At 41.5% G+C, this 23,408-nt stretch overlaps 1 protein-coding gene across 1 annotated transcript in view; it reads right to left on the reverse strand.

Annotated features, from left to right (window-relative positions):
- The window catches only part of LOC134210913 (basement membrane proteoglycan), a 654,698-nt gene that overhangs the window by 364,401 nt on the left and 266,889 nt on the right, over positions 1-23,408 (reverse strand). The window contains exon 3 of the mRNA XM_062687352.1: positions 10,019-10,135. Within this exon, the coding sequence (XP_062543336.1) occupies positions 10,019-10,135 (117 nt within the window). The remainder of the gene's footprint in view (positions 1-10,018; positions 10,136-23,408) is intronic.

The following is a 23,408-nucleotide window of genomic DNA, read 5'->3' on the forward strand; positions in this document are numbered from 1 at the left end:
TTTGGAGGAGTTCTCCCATAAGTGGAATCGTTGGTTGCGTGAACGCCGAAACTACGGCAGTTGGATGTCCTGGTGGATCGAATACGCCAAACCAAAAATACGTAGTTTTTTTAGATGGAAAACTAACGAATCGTTTCGGCAATTTCATGTAACTAACGAAATTTTATATCGACAACTGAAACTAGCCTATAATGATCTACATCGGAACCCAAATGGAACCACAGATGTAAATAAAATTAAAGCCAAAATGCTCCTTGTTCAAAGTCGGTTTTCTAAATCATACGAACGTTTAAATGATCGATTTATCTGTGGAGAAAAGATCTCTGCTTATCAGTTAGGTGAGAGGTATCGGAGAAAAACTATAATTAGCTCTTTACGGCATCAGGAGCATCGTCTTTCTGATTTATCTGAAATAGAAAACCATGTGTTCAATTTTTTCAAGGATTTATACAGGGAAGAAGATTTGGATAACAACGACCATTTTCTCCACAATCGAATAATTCCTCCTAACTCTGATACCAACAACACCATGATGAACGAAATCACAACGGCAGAAATATTCTTCGCCATCAAAAAAAGTGCTTCTAGGAAATCTCCTGGTAACGATGGAATTCCCAAGGAATTTTATCTTAAAGCTTTTGATATTATCCACCCACAGTTAAACTTAATCATTAATGAAGCTTTGAGGGGAAATATCCTCGAAAAATTTGTTGAGGGAGTAATTGTATTAAGCAAAAAGAAAACGAATGACCAAACTATCAAGGCATTTAGACCTATAAGTCTCCTTAACTATGATTACAAACTCCTTTCAAGAATACTGAAACAGCGTTTGGAAAATGTGATGGTTGAAAACAATCTGCTAACATGCAGCCAAAAATGCTCAAATGCTGATCGAACCATTTTTGAAGCAGTGCACTCTATTAAAGATAGAATTGCAGAGCTTAACTGTCGTCGTAGATCTGGGAAACTGATTTCTTTTGATCTCGATCATGCCTTTGATCGTGTCAGTAAAAATTTCCTCCTGAGTGTGATGCAGAACTTTCGTTTGAATCCAAACTTCATACAGCTCTTAGGGAAGATCATGTCCACTTCTAGCTCTCGCCTTCTTATCAATGGAAATCTCACTCCGTATTTTCCCATCCAACGTTCCATCCGTCAAGGCGATCCCTTAAGTATGCACCTTTTTGTCCTTTTCCTGCATCCTCTCCTAGAAAAACTGCACACCATCTGTGACGGTCCGCTGGATCTAATAGTGGCGTATGCTGACGATATATCGATTGTGATCACGGACATAAGAAAACTCGATGTTATCAAGCAAACGTTCCTGGACTTTGGTCGATGCTCTGGATCGTTATTGAACTTTGACAAATCATTTGCAGTAAATATTGGACCTCAGCGTGATGGAGATGATACTTTCTGGCCACGGGTGTGCGAATCAATCAAGATCTTAGGAGTGACCTTCTTCAACTCGCAAAAACGGACAATTGATTTCAATTGGAATGAAGTCATTAGGAATACGTCACGTTTGATGTGGATGTTCAAACCAAGAAATTTGAATCTACACCAGAAGGTGATAGCTCTCAATACATTCATCACGTCAAAATTATGGTTCCTTGCATCCACATTAAGTATCCCGAATCAAGCAGTCGCGCGCATTACTTCGCACATCGGAAGCTTCATCTGGGAGCGATACCCCTACAGAGTACCTATAGCACAGCTTACACTACCTAAAGAAAAGGGGGGTCTCAATCTTCACCTACCCATGTACAAATGTAAAGCTTTACTCAACACCAGATTTCTCAAGGAATTGGAATATACACCATTTGCCAGCTCCTTCAGATATTGTATGGATAATCCTCCAAATGTGGCTGCAATACCAGCCCTGTATCCCTGCCTGAAGAATATAACAAAGACATTACCATACATTCCGCAACAACTAAAAGATAATCCTTGCACCGCAGCTATACACAACTTTAATCGAGATGGTTTGCAACTTCCAAAAGTCGTCGAAGATAATCCAGGAGTTGAGTGGAAGAGGGTATGGAAGAACATAAGAACCAAGGAACTTACATCTGTGGAGCAATCTACATACTTCCTTCTTGTGAACGGGAAAATCCCACATGCTGCGCTTCTACATCGGCAGAACCGTATAGCTAGTCCAATATGTCAATTGTGTCCTAACGTCGTAGAGGATCTGGAACATAAATTTACCACCTGCGAACGAACCAGCGCATTGTGGAGACATTTTCAACCAAGGTTGGAAACAATCCTGGGTCGGAGAGTACGTTTCCATGATCTACAGCGCCCGGAACTAAAGGACGTACCAAGGAGAAACAGATATCAGGCACTTAAATTATTTATTAGTTATATAAATTTCATTTTAAATGCCAACGATCTCTCTGTAGATGCGTTAGAATTTGTTTTAAATTGTTTACAAATGTAAATTGTAGAATGAGTCTTAATGTTTGAAGCCCCAATAAACGTGTTTACAAAAAAAAATTCCACCAATTGATTTGATTCCACTATGTGATTTGATTACGTATTTCGACCTTAACAATAAGGATACGTATTTCGACCTTAACAATAAGGACGTCTTCAGTGTCTCGTACTTGACTCGACTTTTATTATTGTCATTGCATATCACGGAGGATTTTCGCTATTGATTGCGTACATAATTCACCCATATGAATGAAAGCGAAAATTATCAAAGCTGTGGGATGAACTTTTGGAATTGACCATTTTCACTGATATTCCTGATCTCCCGATTTTGTGCACATTCAGACGTCCGGAATTTTGTGCACATTCAGGAATTATCGAAATTTAATTTTTACATACCTTCTCGGCTACTTCAACATAGAACATTATTTTTAACCAACCACTGCCGAACAAATTACGCCAAATTTGGGCCTCTCAACCGAATGATGGCTGTTTATAATCAACACTGCGAAACTATTGACAACAATGTCCCGGCATAACATTAGACAATGTTTTCAAAGAACAAGCATTACAAATTCAGCAATATAAATTCAAAATCAAAATTATACATCACTTTACTAAAAAAAATATTATTTAATCATACTATAGGATTACAAAAACAAACATCTATATGTATATGTACTAGTCTACGTTGGTTGACGAAATAAAATAAATAAACTAATGGGGGATCAAGTGTCTCCATATTGAGGCAATAACTTCAAATCTAAATATCCTACAATTTTGATGGAATGTTGACATTTTCATAAGCACAGATCATTAAGCATGCGGTCGGGACGGCCAAGTCTAACCCGTGAAATCCGTGGAATCGAGATCTACCCAGACTGAGGCCCAAGGATTCGCGGACTCGGGCAAGGTTAAATCGACCGAGGGCGTGCCAGCGAAGACGGTGGTACCAAAGTCTACCCAGACTGAGGCTCAAGTATTCGCAGGCACGTCGGGGGTGACTGCTCCAGCGGAGCAGACACAAAAACGGGGGAGACAGTCTCCAGGGGATGAGTTCCCTGGGGGCCGCTCCAAAACGCGGAGGGTTACTACCCCGAACAAGGGTACTGTGGCTGGGATGCTGAACCCCGGTCAGGTACCTCCAAAAGCGGGGGAGGAAGGGCCTGGAAAGGTCCGTCCAGGAAAGACGGTGGTATGGGGTTACGGTAGGCTGAGAGCTCTCAGCCGCACCAGACCAGGGAAATAGAGGGGGATGACGCCTCCTGGACCCTGGTCAAGAACAAGAGGAAACCGAAGACGTCAAGGGCCGAAAAAAAGGTCCAGGCGAATGAGGGTAGCAAGAAGTCTAGGGTAGACATCAATCGCTCCAGGGACGATGCCCTAGTCATCACGGCGGACGAGGCTAAGTACTCGGACGTTTTGAAGGCGATGAGGAGTGACGTCAAGCTCGGTGAACTCGGCGCCGACGTACGTCGAATAAGACGTACCCGGATGGGCGAGATGATCCTCGAGCTGAAGCGGGGCGTCTCGCAAAAGGGCGCCGCCTACAAGAAGTTGGCGGAGGAAGATCTAGGCGAGACGGTCAAGGTGAGGGCACTCACAACGTAGGTGAATCTAAGGGTTAAAGACCTGGACGAGATCACTGAAGTCGAAGAGCTCGTCACGGCACTGCGGCGACAGTGTAAAGTGGAGACGCCCACCGCAGCCGTTCGGCTACGGAAAGGTCCGGCAGGGACGCAGGTAGCATTGGTTCGGCTATCTGCAGCGGACGCCTCCAAGGTAGTCAAGTTAGGGAGCGTCAAGGTGGGATGGTCGGTATGCCCTGTGCGCATATACGAGCAACCCGAAGTTTGCTTCAAGTGCCTGGAATCGGGGCACAAGCAATGGGACTACAAAGGCCCTGACAGAAGCAAGCTCTGCCGACGCTGCGGATTGGAGGGACATAAGGCACAATGCTGCACGAACCCTCCCAATTGTTTGATTTGTTCCAGCAAATCTGTGAACAGCAAGCACCCCATGGGGGGTTCGAAGTGCCCGGCGTTTAAGCGTGCTGCAAAATCAAAGTGCAGGTAACGCAGCTGGCTTGCTCGGCCTCGCCCGAGTGTTTGGTGTGCGCAGGTTTAGAGGAAACGGCGGAACACGTGTTGTTCGTGTGCTCACGTTTTCGCGCAATGCGTGACCACATGCTTGCCACATGTGGTCTGGACACTACCCCGGACAACCTAGTTCGGAGGACGTGTAAAGATGAAGTTGGCTGGAACGCCGTTTTATCGGCTATCGCCCAAATCGTCTCGGAGCTTCACAGAAGGTGGCGTGTGGACTCAAGGATGGCTAGTTCAGGCGCAAATAAGAGGTGGTCCAAGGGATCGGAGTCGGCTTCATGGGTCATACCGGTGGTCATGCTCTGTGGTCGAACTCGATCCTTTTATCGAACAAGTGGCCGCGCGAAGAACAACATGGTATCGTCGCTTTCGCGGCGTCGGTCAACTGGGCGGGTTCCGAGCCCGAGGACGGAAAGTGGTCCTCGTCAAGGCTGGGGCAGGCGTAGGCCTCACGTCGGCAAGTCCCTCTGTGTGCTGGCGAATAGGCCCTATCGCAGAAAGGTCAATTTGGGGTGCACGCGGCATCATCATTCTTGATACCAGTCGTGCAGAGGGAAGCAGGCGCGAAGTCGACCCTTCCCATCTTCCGAGGACATAGGGCGTGGTAAGGCCACCTGGAAAGCCGGCAACGCGCTGGCACGATACCATGGTGTTCTTCTAAAAAAGCGAGTTACGATGTTCGGTGCTGCAAGGACACGCAGCTAACCTCGAGGGTGCGTTGTACACTGGCCCCCTTTGAAGCATTACTTTCTGGTTGTACCGAAGGGACTATGGGCTTGGCGGCAATGGAAACGGTTTAGCGGGTCGGGGATGTAGTCCTGCCTCCCTCGGTGATCCCTAACCCCGCACTTCCTGGTCAACCCAGGATGTCTGTTGAGCAGATTCCCCCTCCATTGTTTAGGAAGAAAAAAAAACACACACACATCACCTCAATTCATAGAACTGAGTCGATTGGTATTTAACATTATGGATATCCGGGCCTTTTATAAAAAAAATGATTTTGGAATGAATATATTCCCTTAGTGTATATGAGAAAGGTAAAACAAATGCTATAAGTCGTCGCACTACTTTTCGTAGTTTTATTTCACACCGCTGCTTTTACATAATAACTAGATCTAAGAGTATTTTTCATTCACAGTATTACTCCAGTGTTATAGCTAAACATTCTCTTCCGAATAGCCTTCATGCAAATACTCGACAATCCTATCTGGATCATAGTCCGCTGCATTCTCTTCAATCGCAGCATCGTCGTTAAGCAGATCATCGTCTTCAGGCTCTGGTTCTGAACCCGGTTCTATTTCGGCCAACTCTCTGGTTTCTTTCAATATTCTTGATTGCTCCAACATATAATATTCTTTAGCGGTCGTATTCAAGCCGTTCAAATCCATCGACATAATCGAATGGTTGGCCAGTCTGCTCAAGGCCACAGCTTTCTGTTGGCTGTAAGCTAACCTTTTTTTTGCAGCATACGCCAACTGAGTGCCAGCCTTCGCCATTTCCAGTCCAGCATTAGTTGCAGCGAATCCATGGTGCTTCTTAAGGGATTTACTAGCCTTTTGTCCCATAGGTCGTTTGGAGGTCGAAGACATATCATCTGGCATGATTACTTCCTGCCTGACGTTTTCAACGGTTTCATCTGCATACGATTTTCGTTTTGGTTGGGCCTAGGACACATTCATCAACCAATTAGGAATATGAGTAACAGATAAACAAAAAGACATACCTTTACTTTGTTGTACTGCTGCCAAGGGTACATTGCTCTATGTCTAATATTAACAGCGTGAAACGCTAGGAACACTCAATATACTAAATGATAATAAGGCTTGTACGCGACAAAATCTGGACACCTTTAAACACGTATAACTTTTGAAATAGCTCATCAACAAGTGAATTATTTCGTAGATTGATGAATGTATGTCTGTACTTTCTGAAAATATATTTCTCATAAGTGTTACAAGTACGTAGTGAAAGATGGCGTCGAAGGAATTGCAGGTTCGGAAAGAATTGTGTGCAGTCGCAATTGAAATTCGAGTCTCTCGATCCAGAAACTGACTAAAAACATTTTGTTTTCATGTGAACACTGTTCAAAGCGTTTTAAAATTTGTCGATGCTTGTTTGACAACATCTAAAACGTTAGAGAGTAGAACAAAAACGGATTTTATGAGCCACCAGAAGGATACGAGCTCGAAACAAATTCTACTGAGGATGCCAGATCTTTCGGCACGTATTATTTCTTTGAAAATTCAAATGTCACCAAGTTTCGTGCATACATCGAAGCATCGATAAGGAATGAAGCCATTTGAAGTAAAAAACGTACCGAAATAAACCAACAGCAGTTTATTTTTATTCTTAAAGTTTTGTGTCCAGATTTTGTCGCGAACAAGCTTTAAGTGTTATTATCATTTAGTATATAAAATGATACTAGCGTTTCCCGCGGTGAATATTAGACCTAGAGCAATGTACCCTTAGTAGGGTGTCCCAAAAAAAATCGATCTTCGAAAAGTCATGGTGCTCAACCCTGAAATGAAAGATATACCTGTCTGGATAATTTTTGTAGAACAAACCGAATTTCTAAAAAATCGTTTAGAGGTCGCGCCAGATCGATTTTTGAAAAATGAGCTTTTTTTAGGTGAAAAATCAAATATTGGGTCCTTTCACAATTTTTTCTCATGGTCACCCATTCGTTTTATATTTTTTTATTTTTCTGTGGATCTTTGCCCGTATTCTCCATGAATTAGTTTTTGGTATTTTCCGTTTTTACAGTCTGCAGAACATTTTAAATATCGAAAATAACACATTTTTTTGACTAATTTTCGAAGTTACTTCATCCTCACACAAAAAATAATTTTTACTCGTGCAGAAAAACTTACATACTACAAAGAGCTATTTATAAGGAATATTTTCATAAATAAAGATCCAAGAAATGTTGTTCTGGGGCTGAGATATTGCAGTTTTAGTAAATAGTCAAAAAGTGTTCAAATTCGGTACTTTTTCTCTACATGTTATAATTTCATCAAAATTGCACCAATATTTTAATTTAAATTAAAAACAATTCAAAAGCAAATAAATGGGAATATTTTCTAGGTAACATAGCTTTTCTTTCCAATGGAGTTGGTTACCTGAATCACAGTATTTGGTCGGAGTAAGTAAATATGTAGCCATATACAAGTAATCAGGTTTACCATGATCACTTTATTAGTTTTGATTCAATCATAGGATGCTTTTCACGGCATTCAAAAAACAAGGCAGGCTCAGCACGTATGTAAACATTCAGTTTGAACGTAAACATGTGTCGTCACTACTATCTTCGCACAAGCTGAACTGAGACGATGCTTTACGGTCTCAGCATGCTTACTTTTGTACTCCAACATGTGGCGTTAAAATATGCGTCACTCTTGACGTGTCACTTTTCTTACGAGCCTACCTTGTTGTCTGTATACCGTGATGCTTTTGATATGTCATGAGTTCACTTGAGATATTTAAAAAAACGGAATAAACGTAAAGTAAAAACGGAAAAATGACAGTTCAAGGGTGACGCATATTTTATCGCCATGTGCACACTTTAGAGTACAAAAGTAAGTCTGCTGAGACCGTAAAGCATCGTCTACACATGTTTACGTTCAAACTGAATGTTTACATACGTGCTGAGCCTGCCTTGTTTTTTGAATGCCGTGAAAAGCATCCTATGATTGAATCAAAACTAATAAAGTGATCATGGTAAACCTGATTACTTGTATATGGCTACATATTAACTGATGGGTGTGATATCATTTTATTACTGGCTCCATTTACTTACTCCGACCAATTACTGTGATTCAGGTAACCAACTTCATTGGAAAGAAAAGCTATGTTACCTAGAAAATATTCCCATTTATTTGCTTTTGAATTGTTTTTAATTTAAATTAAAATATTGGTGCAATTTTGATGAAATTATAACATGTAGAGAAAAAGTACCGAATTTGAACACTTTTGACTATTTACTAAAACTGCAATATCTCAGCCCCAGAACAACATTTCTTGAATCTTTATTTATCAAAATACTGCTCATAAATAGCTCTTTGTAGTATGTAAGTTTTTCTGCACGAGTAAAAATTATTTTTTGTGTAAGGATGAAGTAACTTCGAAAATTAGTCAAAAAATGTGTTATTTTCGATATTTAAAATGTTCTGCAGACTGTAAAAACGGAAAATACCAAAAACTAATTCATGGAGAATACGGGCAAAGATCCACAGAAAAATAAAAAAATATAAAACGAATGGGTGACCCTGAGAAAAAATTGTGAAAGGACCCAATATTTGATTTTTCACCTAAAAAAAGCTCATTTTTCAAAAATCGATCTGGCGCGACCTCTAAACGATTTTTTAGAAATTCGGTTTGTTCTACAAAAATTATCCAGACAGGTATATCTTTCATTTCAGGGTTGAGCACCATGATTTTTCGAAAATCGATTTTTGTTGGGACACCCTAACCCTTAGACAAAGTTGTAGAGGGGAATCAGCGCTAGAAGTCCGCCATACAACACTTTTCGGAATTTCGTCTCTGAAATGAGTTATTGGCTGAATACTAAATGATAATGAAATGATAAGTTCAATCCCTGACTGCTGCCACTTCGGAGCACTTTGAAAAATAATATAACAGTGCATCAGGGAGAACGAGGTGTTTTCCGAAGCTGCAAATAAAGTGACCGCCTGTTTTAAAATATCTTCCGGTGAGGCACCACTTTGGCAGCGAGACTCAATTTGAGCATGGTAGCCAACAAACTTGCTGACTATTTTGCTTATGTGATGCCACCTGGCTTTGATGCCACTAGCGGTACGCAGTTCCGGATTTGCCAACACATGCCGTTCCGTGCAAATCTCTATGAACAAATCATATACCCGATCATACATCGATTCGATACGTATGTTCGTTCCGATGCTTGCATCTTGCGATATATTGCAGTGCAGTGCACAGTGCCTCATCCTCCGCTATACTCCAATTTTTTTCTCGTTGTTTCGACGCACTCATCTCAGCTTCACAATAATTTAATCAACTATAAAATCTACTAAATTATCAAGCAACTCTTGACACCACTTTAAAATGGTTGCATAACAAAAACAAAAACAGCCTGTACGGAGCCAAAACAAACATTTTGACGTTACATTCAAATAGCAACTGCATGTATGGTTGCTATTGTGTTGCTAAATTTGGCCACTTGATACTAATTCTGAAATGCATTGCTATTTCCCGCACCCGGATAGCACCCCCGGTGCGATAACTACGTTATGGTGATCGTTACTATAATAGCTGTAGCAACGCATTGGTGCGCTTGCTCTAAAACGGTTAAAACGACAAAAAGATTCAGGAGAGCCATCCTCCCCTACATATAGGCCATCCCGAAATAAATCGCAACTGCTTGCCTACAGACATCACTGAAGTGTAGTTCCATGACAGTCTTCTATTCCACCACACCTATTTCCCAGCCAGCATGTACTCACCTTGGCAACTGTATCCATTTTTGTCCAGCTCGAATCCTTCGGTGCAGTCGCACTCGTACATTCCGTCGTGCAATTCATAGCAGAGTTGTTCGCAAGGGCTACCATGGCCACAACGTCCTGAAACACAAACGAGATAACAAAAGCGTTTTTGAAAAAGCAATATCTTTCAATTAGTGCAACATTGGCGGTTTTATTGCATGAAAAAAAGACGGAGAACCAATGCAACTCATCAGACTGCTATTTTTAGTAAGCATCTTACTACAGCATAGTACGATAGTACTGCAGCAATAGTAATTGTTGCCGGAGTGTTAGCTGGCGGCTTCGATCCGATGCTTACAGCAAATGAAATACATTATTTGTCAGTTATTAGCTAGAAAGCTGAAACAAACAATATTCATTTATTGATTTACATAATCAAAATCAGTACAAATATAACTCACGACTTCGGTAACTTGTCTGAAACCGATTGTCTCCCTGCTAACAGATCCTCCACACTACCTAAACACTAAGTTCTGTTGGCGTCTTCCTTAATATGAATCTCATTTTATAACTAGGAATGCGTATGTATCGATTTTATATTTTTTCATAAGCTGCGAAATGTAACAGTAATTATTAAGTAACTTATCAGACTGCTTTTTTAGTAAGCATCTTAAGTCCCCTTCGGGAGTCCCCTATCTCCAACGTCCACTATTTTATACAAATCGGCATCGCACTGTGTTTGGACAAAATCACCCGTTGGAAAAATATTTTATTATGCTCAACTATGTACCCACGTTTGATTTCAATATCAGTAGAGACCGTTATAAAAATAGCATAAGGCAATTACATTAGTTATAAGAATATTAGTCTGTGCAGCTTAAACTGAAGACGGTGAAAATAAATAAATAAAAAAAGAAAGTAATTTAGTGAGCAATAGGAACTATTTAGTCTATTTTTTAACGTTCATAAGCTTTAAACATATTCGATTACTCGACATGCCATAATTCAAATATGTACAACAAACATACTTTTCAGAGTCAGACCTGTTCCAAAATAACAATCAAGATTAACCCAGAACAACCTCTCGGTCGACATGCTCCGGCACTTATTGATTATTATTTTACTTTCTCTCATTTCTCACAAAAACAAAACAACGAAATCCACGCTTATCGTGATGATGGTAACCGCCGATGCCACGCCGTTCGTGCGATTCGTTTTTCAATTAAGCTAAAGACCTCAGACGTCAAAATGGGGATTTCTAGCTCCAAGGACCATTGTTACCGCTCCAGCTGTAATTTACCAATCATGGCTGACCTAATTATTCTAATCCTCTTCAAGTGACCCGATGAAACAGTCAGAGCTAGGACCGTGTTACCGAGTGGTTCGCGGTGGGCAGAATTGATTGTGAGCTTTCATCTGATTCAATATCGCTCGAGTTGCCGGGCTACGTGACATTTTCAATAATAACGATATCGTTGGCTACCATCAGCTGTGGGGCTTTTGTTGTGTTTCGTTGAGTTTGTCGGTTAATGAAAGTGGGAGCAATGGCCGGTTCGGCGTTAATGTTTATTACCAAAATTTGGACAAATATTTGGAGCTATGATCAATTACTGTACCCGATGGAAGCTTCTATAGAATTTATATTTGAGAAAAGGTTCAAATGGTATCAAGTTAAAGCCTACCTCTTATATTGCTTCTACCATTCACATTCATATTTCGAATATCTGATCACTTAGTACATTTAACAGAGTACGATGGTAAGATTTGTTTGTGTACTCCAATGTAGAGGCAACCTTTTTAATGGCACGCTCTGGTTAAGTCTCTCGGAATTGCTTTTTACCTAATTGTGTATACAATATTAGTTATTCTAAATGTGTCTTATCTGCATGAAAGGTATTCTGACCTCTGAGAGATAGTGCCATTTATTATGCATATTAAACATCCCTTCACGATACACTAATAACTTTCGATCAAAAGGAAAGCGTTTGAAACGACCAGCAATCCTTACTGGCAGAGAGTGACTAAAATTTTCTTGCCCGAATTGGCAAGCTAAAAATGTGTTTAGGAATGGTTTAAAAGTGGAATTAGCAGAGTTGCTCGTTATTCACGAACTGTTCCTCTCAATTCAATATCAATCAGATTGGAGATGTCGTTTTACAGTACAGAGTACAGAAAGGTGTTATCGAATCTGTAGGAGCCCTTGTCTGGTCATACAAGTTTCCTGCATATTAGATTGTAAGTCCAGTACGTACTCGAAGGTCAATTGGGATGCACGGTGCCTACATCCAAATGGACAAATCAAACAGTACATTTACTTCTCTTTTGATAAATTACGATACAATTTCTCTACGTGGATTTCTTATTTTGGCTTTAGAATTTTAGAATTTGCCATTTTGTGATTTTTTTTTGTGTGTAATATTTGCTAAGATAATTAGTAACAAGCTTGAAGTATCTTTCAAAAGGAGTCAAATCAAATTACTGAATTTGGAAAAGCCCAACTGGTTTTGTAATACAATAAAACATTACTGTTTCATATAATACTACAATACAATACAGCTTAAATGAACTTATTACAAACAGAAAATCAAGTTTGGCCAAATATTTCACACAAAAAGCCTATCGGTGCAAAAAATGTTACATATTCATGGTTGTTCTAAATGAGAGGTACCGGCAGTGCTTGGAAAAAGTAAAAAAAGTCGAGAATTCAATTAATTTTCAGTGGGACACTCGTGGTACGATGATGGTTCCCACTATTGGGAACGGTTCTCGCGAGATCGGAAAACGGTGTTATTTTAAATGCAAATTAATTTTGCGGTCCTGTCCCTTGGCACCGTCGGGTCAGATTTCCGTGACCCAGCCTTGTAAGAACACAGTACACGAAAAACCCCTCCGGTGCGATATTGTAAATGGGAAGCTGCACACGTGGGCGTATCCACTGTGAAGGGCATCGGTTTAATTGATAAAGTGTGTAGTGTTAATGGTTCAATATATCGTATTCTCTTAACAAATTGCGCGATTGTAATGTGATTATGGCTAAACGAGATTTTAAAACGGAGGGTGAGCATTATTTTAGAATTATTTGACTTGTTTCAGATTTGAGAATTTATAATTAGGCATAGAAACTGAATTATCTATTAAGTCACAGACCTAGAAGCAGCGTTACTTTTATAATGGCATGCGCTGGAGCTGGATGAACTGTTTGACCCTACATACGTGCTCTGTACTGCGTTGTTCAGTATGAGGTAGGCCAGTGCGCGACTCATTAATTGGTTATGTGCCTTGATGCGTTAGGGGGGATTTGATCATCTCCGGAGGTGCAAATCTGATCGAGCGTCTGTTCTCCATGTTAGGAGTGGCTCACAACAGTGTCTGTTCCCCATGTTAGGAGCGAGGGACTCTAAACTAAACTGTGCACACCATGTTGCATCGTGTCAGCATCGAGAGGCAGCCCCTTCAACGCGATGTAGGTAGCGCAACCCTGGCAAGGTTGACTACCGAAGGTTCTACGGTTACCAAGAAAGGCAAAAGTAGAGCAAACGGATGGATTCAATGGCAACAGACCCGGCAACGAATAAAGGACAACGATTGGAAAGTCGGATCTTGGAACGTGAGAACTTTGAATGAACCCGCACGTGTTGGGCTCCTGGCTCGTGAGCTGCAGCATGTCGGCGTGAGTGTGGCAGCAATCCAGGAAATACGGTGGCCCAGAACTGGAGAACGTGAATTCCGGGCGGTGGATTCCATAGCGACCACATCTACTATAGCGGCGGTGACAGAGCAGAACGAGGAGTGGGCTTCATGGTGATCGGGAAGCAGATGAATCGTAGAAGCCGATAAGTGACCGCATTTGCGTGTTGAGAATGAAGGGCAAATTCTTCAACTATAAGCCTGATCAGCATCTATGCCCTGTGTGGCTCCAAATGGATGGAGCGAAATGCAATGACAGCAGCTCTCCGTCGGTGCGTATGCACGCCACCGAGATCTGACAAGAAGAGGACGAGTCATGGCTTGCTGCTCACCGATTGACGCGCTGAGGTGTTAATGTACGTTAATGTACACGCTGATGGTAACTTACTCAAACCCCACATGCCCCAACGAACGATAAGCCTGATGACGTGAAGGATGAGTTCTATGAGAGCCTTGGTAAGGCCTACGGAGAGTGCCTAACACATGATGTAAAGATTGTCATCGGGGATGCAAATGCGCAGATCAGAACAAAATGTTTCTTTCGCCCTGTCATTGGTACGGAAAGCCTTCATTCGGCTACCAACGATAATGGTCTGCGGCTTGTAACCTTTGCTGCTGCTAGAGGGATGGCAATCAGCAGTACCTACTTCGCACGAAAGAATATCCGCAAACACACATGGCAACATCCGAGTGGAGACACTTGCTCACAGATAGCCCAACAAACAATTTAGGCTGCACAAGCTAGTTTTTTAGCTGAAGAAGCTTAATTGCCACGAAACAAGCTCTTCTTCAGCTTCCAATGTTTGTTGGGAGACCACGTGCTGATCGACGGACGACATTTCTCGGATATTATAGATGTAAGGTCCTTCAGAGGTCCGAACATCGACTCAGATTAGGAGAAGTGCAACGGTTCTCCTGTTGCATATCATGTTTAACAGACTGATACCGCTTGAGGAGTCCTTCGTCGGCGAACACCAGGCAGGTTTTCGTGAGGGCCGATCAACGACAGATCAAATGTTTAGCTTGCGGATGATCCTTGATAAATTCCGGGAGTACAACTTGCAGACTCACCATCTGTTCATTGATTTCAAAGGAGCGTAAGATTCAGTGAAAAGAAATGAGCTGTGGCAGATAATATCCGAACATGGTTTTCCGGAAAAACTGATTGGACTGATACGCGCAACGCTGGATGGCTCGAAATCAAGTATTCGGATTGCAAACGAAGTGTCAACCTCGTTTGTGAACTTAGACGGATTGAAGCAGGGTGATGCACTTTCGAATTTATTGCTCAACATTGCACTCGAGGGCGCTATTAGGAGATCTGGCGTGCAGAGGAGCGGCACTATTATCACACGGTCGCATACGCTCCTGGGCTATGCGGGCGACATCGACCTTATTGGAATCGATCACAAAGCAGTAGTGGAGGCTTTTGTCGCACTGAAGAGGTAGAGATAGAGGAAGACCTAGTGGTGTTAGTGGTGAGGTAGTGCTTGATGGGGATGTGTTTGAAGTTGTTGAAGAATTTGTTTACTTTGGAACGCTTGTGACATGCAACAATGACGTTTCCCGTGAAGTAAAAAGACGTATTGCTGCTGCGAATAGTGCCTTTTACGGATTACGTAACCAGCTTAGGTCCCGCAACATGCAGACGGAAACAAAATTTGTTCTATAAAAAAAACTCTGATTCTACCAGTGGCCCTTTATGGACATGACGCATAGACATTAAAAGAGGCGGACCGAAGAGCTTTCGGGGTTTTCGAGCGAAAAGCGCTGCGAACAATACTCGGGCGGTAGGGAGGGAACAGACGCATGAATTACGAGATGTAACAAGTATTATTTTATTTATTTATTCTGTGCAGTATAAAGGGGTCTTCTCCATTCGGCTCGGTCCATGGCTACACGTCGCCAACCACGCAGTCTACGGAGGGTCCGCAAGTCATCTTCCACCTGATCGATCCACCTTGCCCGCTGCACACCTCGCCTTCTTGTGCCCGTCGGATCGTTGTCGAGAACCATTTTCACCGGGTTACTGTCCGACATTCTGGCTACGTGCCCGGCCCATCGCAGTCGTCCAATTTTCGCGGTGTGAACGATGGATGGTTCTCCCAACAGCTGATGCAATTCGTGGTTCATTCGCCTCCTCCACGTACCGTCCGACATCTGCACCCCACCATAGATGGTACGCAGCACTTTCCTTTCGAAAACTCCAAGTGCGCGTTGGTCCTCCACGAGCATCGTCCAGGTCTCGTGTCCGTAGAGGACTACCGGTCTAATTAGCGTTTTGTAGATTGTCAGTTTGGTACGGCGGCAAACTCTATTCGATCGGAGCGTCTTGCGGAGTCCAAAGTACGTACGATTTCCAGCCACTATGCGTCTCCAAATTTCTCTGCTGGTGTCATTTTCGGCAATCACCAGTGAGCCCAAGTACACAAATTCTTCTACCACCTCGATTTCGTCACCACCGATGCAAACTCGCGGTGGGTGGCTCCCCGAGCAACACACATATTGCAGATCGATCATAGTGACTTATATATGACCGGATTCAGTCACAATAAGGTTACTGCAACCGGATTTGCTCAAGAAGTGCTGCTTGGGTCACATTGTCTTCTCTTGAACCTCTTCCTATCATGTACTTCGTCTTCGACGTGTTGATGACTAGTCCGATCCGCGTAGCTTCCCTCTTCAGTCTGATGTAGGCTTCCTCCATCTTCTCAAAGTTATGTGCCATAATATCTATGTCGTCGGCGATGCCAAATAGCTGGACGGACTTCTTGAAAATTGTACCATTCGTGTTAATCCCTGCTCTTCGTATTAGCCCTTCCAAAGCAATGTTGAATAGCAGACACGAAAGACCATCACCTTGCCGTAACCCTCTGCGGGTTTCGAAGGGACTCGAGAATGCCCCTGAAACTCGAACTACGCACATCACCCGATCCATCGTCGCTTTGATCAACCTTGTCAGTTTATCCGGAAAACCGTGTTCGTGCATTAGCTGCCATAGCTGGTCCCGATCGATTGTATCATATGCGGCTTTGAAGTCGATGAATAGATGATGTGTGGGCACGTTGTATTCGCGGCATTTCTGCAGTACTTGGCTCCACCTGGTCCGTGGTGGAGCGTTCGCCCATAAAACCCGCCTGGTACTGCCCCACGAACTCCCTTGCAATTGGTGCTAGTCGACGGTATAAAATTTGGGAGAGTACCTTGTAGGCGGCGTTCAGCAATGTGATTGCGCGGTAGTTGCTACAATCCAGCTTATCGCCCTTTTTGTAGATGGGACACACGACACCTTCCATTCACTCCTGCGGCAAAACTCCCTCCTCCCAAATCTTGGTAATGACCCAGTGCAGCGCTCTAGCCAGTGCCTCACCACCGTGTTTAAATAGCTCTCCTGGTAGTTCGTCAACCCCAGGGGCTTTGTTGTTCTTCAGCCGGCCAATCTCCTCCTGGATTTCCTGGAGATCCGGAGCCGGTAGAATTATGTCCTGCGCACGTTCTCCCAGGTCCATCACCATACCGCCATCTTCGTCTGCCACATCGCCATTCAGGTGTTCTTCGTAGTGTTGCCGCCACCTTTGGATCACCTCACGCTCGTTCGTAAGAAGGTTCCCGTTTATGTCCTTACACATATCAGGCTGTGGCGTGGCACGTGGCCCTTACGTGAACGGTTTAACTTCTCATAGAACTTTCGTGTGTTATTAGCGCGGCACAGTTGCTCCGTGTCTTCACGGTCTCGATCTTCCTGCTGGCGCTTTTTCCTCCGGAAAATCGAGTTTTGTCTGTTCCGCGCCTGTTTATATCGTGCCCTGTTCGCCCTCGTGCGGTGTTGCAGCAATCTCGCCCATGCTGCATTCTTCTCTTCCACTAACTGCTCACATTCGCCGTCATACCAGTCGTTTCTCTGATCCGGGGGCACCGTGCCAAGTGCAGCGGTTGCGGTGCTACCAATGGCGGATCGAATATCTCTCCAGCCATCTTCAAGAGACAAGTAACAAGTATACAAAGAATAAAATATTTTGAATCATATAAAATACGGCAGAGAACCAGATAGGGGCCGGTGACTTCGTGGAAGACCACGAACACGCTGGCTGCACGCGGTGGAATCGGACCTGGGAACCCTGAACGTTTGAGGAAACTGGAGGAACATCGCCCAAGACCGACGATTATAAAGCTCTACAAAACGCCGGGCATAGGTGTATCGACGCTGTAGCCAACCAGGTATCCAGGTAGGTATATCATGAGGCCAACACGATGATACTTTGATGCCCGAAACAATTTCACAACCGAACCCAGTCAGCATGGTCGCGCATCTTATCGCACGGCTTATTGATTCAGATGGTAAAAAAATATTGCGGTAATACCAAAATGAATTTGATAGCAAAACAATATTTTTTTAAATATCTTGTATTCTATAGGTTCTTAATTGATGACTTATTCAGCAAAAATGCGTATTTTGGTAATAAAAACAGTTTGCTGTTTACCTGTACACTAAGAATTGTAGTGCCCAAGATATAAAAAAATGTCAAGAAATTCCTTTTGGTATTACCGCAATAATGTTTTACCCTATGATATGAGCTCTGGGCTCTAGTCAAATACTCAGCAAAACTGGCTCGCACGCAACCGAAATGTAGATCTACAAAGTTGACCATTTTGTATAAAAACGGCAAGTGGGCATTTTATTATGCAGGTCACTGTACCCTCTGACAAAATAATCAAAAAATGCGTGGAATTTCCTACAAAAAAAACTTACCCATTAGTCTGGTCAGTATTTACCGTGCTCATGGCCACGTTCGTTTAAACTCGTTTCTATCAATATGTATGCTTTCATGTCCACCGCTCGCTAATCCTGGTACATATTAAACAGTTTGAATCATTGCCGTGTACGCTCTACGCTGTATTGACATAGACGAGAGCAAAAAAGCGTGTCTCTAAACAGAAGTACAATTCACAATGCATAATACCGAGCAGAATGCAATCTGCATGGTACCGAGCTGACGAATAAATATCTATGCACAGTACGTAACGCAAGTAGCCAGCAGCAGCAGCAGCTAGCCTGCCACTCGGCATTCTATTTAACCTAACCGGGGCCGCCGTGAGCAGTTGGTAAATAAATAAACAGGATTTGTCTGCACTGGGATCTATTTGAAAAACTGAATGTGATTGATGGCACGGATCCGAGTGATGGGAAAAATATGTGTATTTAAAGTTTGAAGTTCATTGAGCCTTAGGGAAATGATAAAAAAATGCAAAATGTCATTGACCAAATAGTTATTTTGCTACTACTTTTCATTTTGGGCGTACATTTTTTTTGTAAAAAAACATTTTTCTCTAAAACTTATATCCTTATCTGAAACTTTTAGATACTGCGAGTGATGAAAAAATCGAGTTTATACCAAATTGCGTACAGTACTGTTTGCAATGACGAATTCGATTTAAATTTGATTGATCTGGTTTGAAATGTATCTGAATGAATAGCGTGCTTGTCAAAAATAAAGAGACAGGTGCAGCAAAAAAAAAAAGATTTTTAACTGTTCTTAAGGTTCATACCGCCTTGTAGAGAATTTCCAATCCAGATCTCACAAAATTTAGTTGCAAGATGTTCATAACGTATGTTTGCGTTTCCTGTTAGCCGTGTGAGCAAAAACGTAGGGTTGCCAATCCGGAAATGGCGATTCACAGTCCGGTCAAAATAATTCTCAGCTCCCTTGATATGTACACGAAGGTTAGTATTTGCCTTTACATGCAGATAATTAAAAAACATCAAATTGTTTAAGTAGTTCGCAAGAACCAAGTCAGAAACAGTAATTTTAAATAGGCAATATTCAGTGTAAAATACAAAATTGAAGAAACGATTTTCATGAAATAATGATTGAGTCTTGGTCGTGTCCAAATACAAATCAACTATAGAATGGAAATTCAATTTAAATTTTCAGCAGCATCTTGATAAGAATAATGATGAACATAATAGTTCGATCGACTGATGGTCGCTTATAATGTTTGTAACGCCCATTAAACAATCATTTAGTTTTCATCTGAGTAAAGAAAGTTCTCGAAATTCAAATTAAATATTTGATGAGTGGTGTAAAAACCATTCTAATAAAGCGTCCTAACGGAATATTAATCGAAAAGGTTCGCATCAACGATCCATTATTCAGACGACATTGAATTATCGACGCAAAGATTTCAATTTTTCATTCCATTGACTATGCTGGTGGTTCAATGCCGGAGTTAATTAATTGAAGACACCGAAACGCACTCAGTCAGTACGGCGAAGACCTACCCCCAGATAAGGATCGATGCCATTTTGATTCATAGACTTTGTCTTCCGCACATTGTCGCTCCACACCGCCACCATGATGCCGAAATCTAACTCGAAGCCAAAGTTCTACTGGCTGTATCAGTGCTTGGAAAATCTTCATCTGGCCTCTTCTTGGAAGCATCATTCCACTTCGTTACCAGGAAGTCTGTAGGTTTTATTGTGCTGCCTTGCGCAAGAAAGGGGTTTCCTTTCGGAGTAAGTTCTGGGTCGTTTCATCCCACATTGTAAGTTAGGCAGGCGGGTAGCTGGCTACCATTTCACGCATAATTGTCTTAAGGTACCATTGAACAAACAACGGAAGGAATCCTGTCAACGTAGACACAATTATACGATTAAAATAAATTTTACATAAATGACATAATAGAGTTGTCACGATTAATTGGTGTCATATAAAGATTGTCACCAATCTGATATTCTTTAAGTAGAGGAGATGAGTCAGTTTTGTGAAATGTAGAGCAGTAATTTTAAGAGAAGGAGTGAGTACTGAAATGTTGAATCCTTTGTCGTCCTAATGAATAGGATACAGATTGTTTTTCTTCCTCGCGGTGCGGCACGATTGAAATCTTGACAAAAAGGAACTAAGCAATGACAACTTTCATGAGTGGCTACCCCCATTACTTGCTCCTTCTTAAGTATCTACACGGTGTTACCATTCTTCTTCTGCTGTCGGCGACAACACGTGTCTTCACTTAATTGAGTGTCGTTGAGTTTCATCGTGGCTAGGAATAGATTATGTTTTTGCGACATTCACATGCTTATGGGAAATGCACCGATATCATTAACTTAAAAAGGGGTTTAAAACTTGTAAGCATGATGTTACACGCTGAAACTCTGTATAACAAATTGTGTTCATGAAATTTTCCATGTGTTCATTTAACCTTGCCAGCAAAGGCGTAAAATAGCAAATCCGGAGAAGACGAGTTTGACTCTCGGCCCAGTTCACAACTCGTGATGATCACTTCATTTAGTTACCTTCATCCTGTTCTAATATTTATTATTATTAGTTAATGTATTGGTGAGGAGGTTTGAGAACCACTTCAGGTCCAACCTAGAGGCCTCCCGTATGCAATAATCATTTACAAATAAACGATTTTAAATTGGACTTACCTATTCGTGGTGAAGTCATTTGCAAGCGTAACAAGCCACCGTTTGTTTTTATCGAGAAAGGCGTTAATGTTAACGCTTTCTGTTGTAAAATGGAAGTGTTACAGAATGGCGTAAGGCAAAGCTTAGACAAAATGTACGGAAAGGATGATTTCGTGTTGCAGAAGGCGGAAGCGGATTCTCATTCACTGAATTCGGTTCAAAATGAATTTCTAACTATCTGATTCTTATAGACTCGGAAACTACTGAGCCGATCGGTGTGAAAATTTGCAGAGGTTTTTGGGGCCTGGGAAGGTTCTTAAGATGGTTCGAGACCTCTCCCGCCTTAGAAAAGGAGGAGAGAAACAGAAATTTCTGCTTAACTCGAGAACTAATCAGAAAAAAAAATCAATTTTAGGCGAAACGAAGTTCGTCGGGTCTGCTAGTAAACAATAAATAATAAAATCCGAATAATGGTTGTGAAATAATCGAAGTTTGAATTTCTATTAGAATATATTGGACTCGGTGTAAGATTATAAAATTTGGGTAAGAAATCTGGTTCTTTAGAGATAACGTAAACAAGAAAGTTTGCTGTATAAAGACTGAACCGAATAATGGACCAATCGTTCTAAGGAAGTCCAGGTGTCCTTCAATGGACATGAAACGGAAACATATTTTGATTGATTGCGCTGCGCTTCGAAGATAGTGGAATGGCTTGTGGCGAAAACACGCTTGAGCTTGATTGACTGCCCGTAGTTGCTACTCCATTATGACCAGATCAGCGGTTCTTGCACAGAGAACCAACAGATGTTTGCTTGGGACTAGCACTCATCTTCAATGCGCAAGTACTGGTGATCTCATTTGTTAGGTCATACGGGCGCCTGCCACGTCAAATTGCAAGTCAATGTAGGGAAGGGGGATGAAATGATGATGCAATCACTCGCCCACTGCAAGCCGAATATACCTCTGCACTTGCCACGAGTTCATGCGAAATTTTGTTGGAATTTTTGGGTTAGGATCGAGAGGCAGAGGTCCGTCTTGGTTAACGAGTTGCCTATGTGATAGATAGGAGAAAGCAACTGATGGAATTTCTAATTGAATGTAGGAAACAAGCTTTATAGTTCATTTCCAATTCTAGCAGATTACTACTATAATACTCAAGGTCAAGGTATAGGAATAGAAATTGAAACGGTATGGAAGTCCATTTCCAGTTTTAGCGATTGCTAAAACATGAGAAATATAAAGAAAGATACAAAGTAGGAGAATGGAACGGACCTGGAATTGAACCCACGACCTCCTGCGTATGAGACAGAAGCAGTAGTCATATGACTACCAAGCTCGCTTCCTTCAATGGACATGAAACGGAAACATAGGGTATCTGCTCCTATATCAATAACAATAAGGCAATGCGCATATGAAATGCATTGATTTCTCACCCAATAATCAAGAAACATGGGATTAAATATACTCGGCTCACGTAATTTTTAATTGAAAACAATTTGGTAACTTCAAAAATGAAATTATTATCACATTATAGAAGTATTTAGCTAAAAAACATCATCCCCGCCATGTACCTATATCAATAACATTCAAAAACAGTTAATCCTATGCTTGTACCTATATCAATAATACTGTTTCCAACATAAAACACGCACACTATTACTTGTGTGTATACGTAACGATATGATTGCAGTGATGCCGAATTCATCAATGTTTTGTATTTGAGTTGAAATATAATTACAAAATTTTGGTTTTTGTTGTTATTTTTCAACTTATAAGTTTAATTTTATGTTTGTCATAGATTATCTTTTCGATATACCTTATTTTACAAACATAAGAGTTGAATTTCACAGAGATAGTTCATTCAAGCAGTTTTTAAATAAAAATCTAGGTCGGCAACCCTTGACAGTACTGCAAGCCATGTAAACAGTTTGGAATACGGACAAGCATAATTTAGACGTTGTTCGAAAGAAACCTATATCAAACTATAGGAAATCGCTTTGGTTTTTTAAATATAATTATATTTAAAGTGAAAATGTGATGTGCTTTATGTGTTGTGAAGTAAATTTTGAAGTGATAGAATTGTTTTAGCTTCAAATTGAGTGGAAAACAACGTCGCGAAAACAGATGAATCTGCTAGTAGCAAACGAGCAGTGCATCAAACCAACAGCTCAGAGGTAGGAAAATGAAAATAAATGTGTTTTATAATTTTGTTTTAAATAATTTGAGTCTTGTAAACTAAAACATTACTCAAACGGAATTTTAAATAATATTCCAAACATTCAAGAATGTGTTCCATCCATTATTGTGTTCATACGATGT

Source organism: Armigeres subalbatus, chromosome 2 (genome assembly GCF_024139115.2).
Source record: "Armigeres subalbatus isolate Guangzhou_Male chromosome 2, GZ_Asu_2, whole genome shotgun sequence".
Taxonomy (NCBI): domain Eukaryota; kingdom Metazoa; phylum Arthropoda; class Insecta; order Diptera; family Culicidae; genus Armigeres; species Armigeres subalbatus.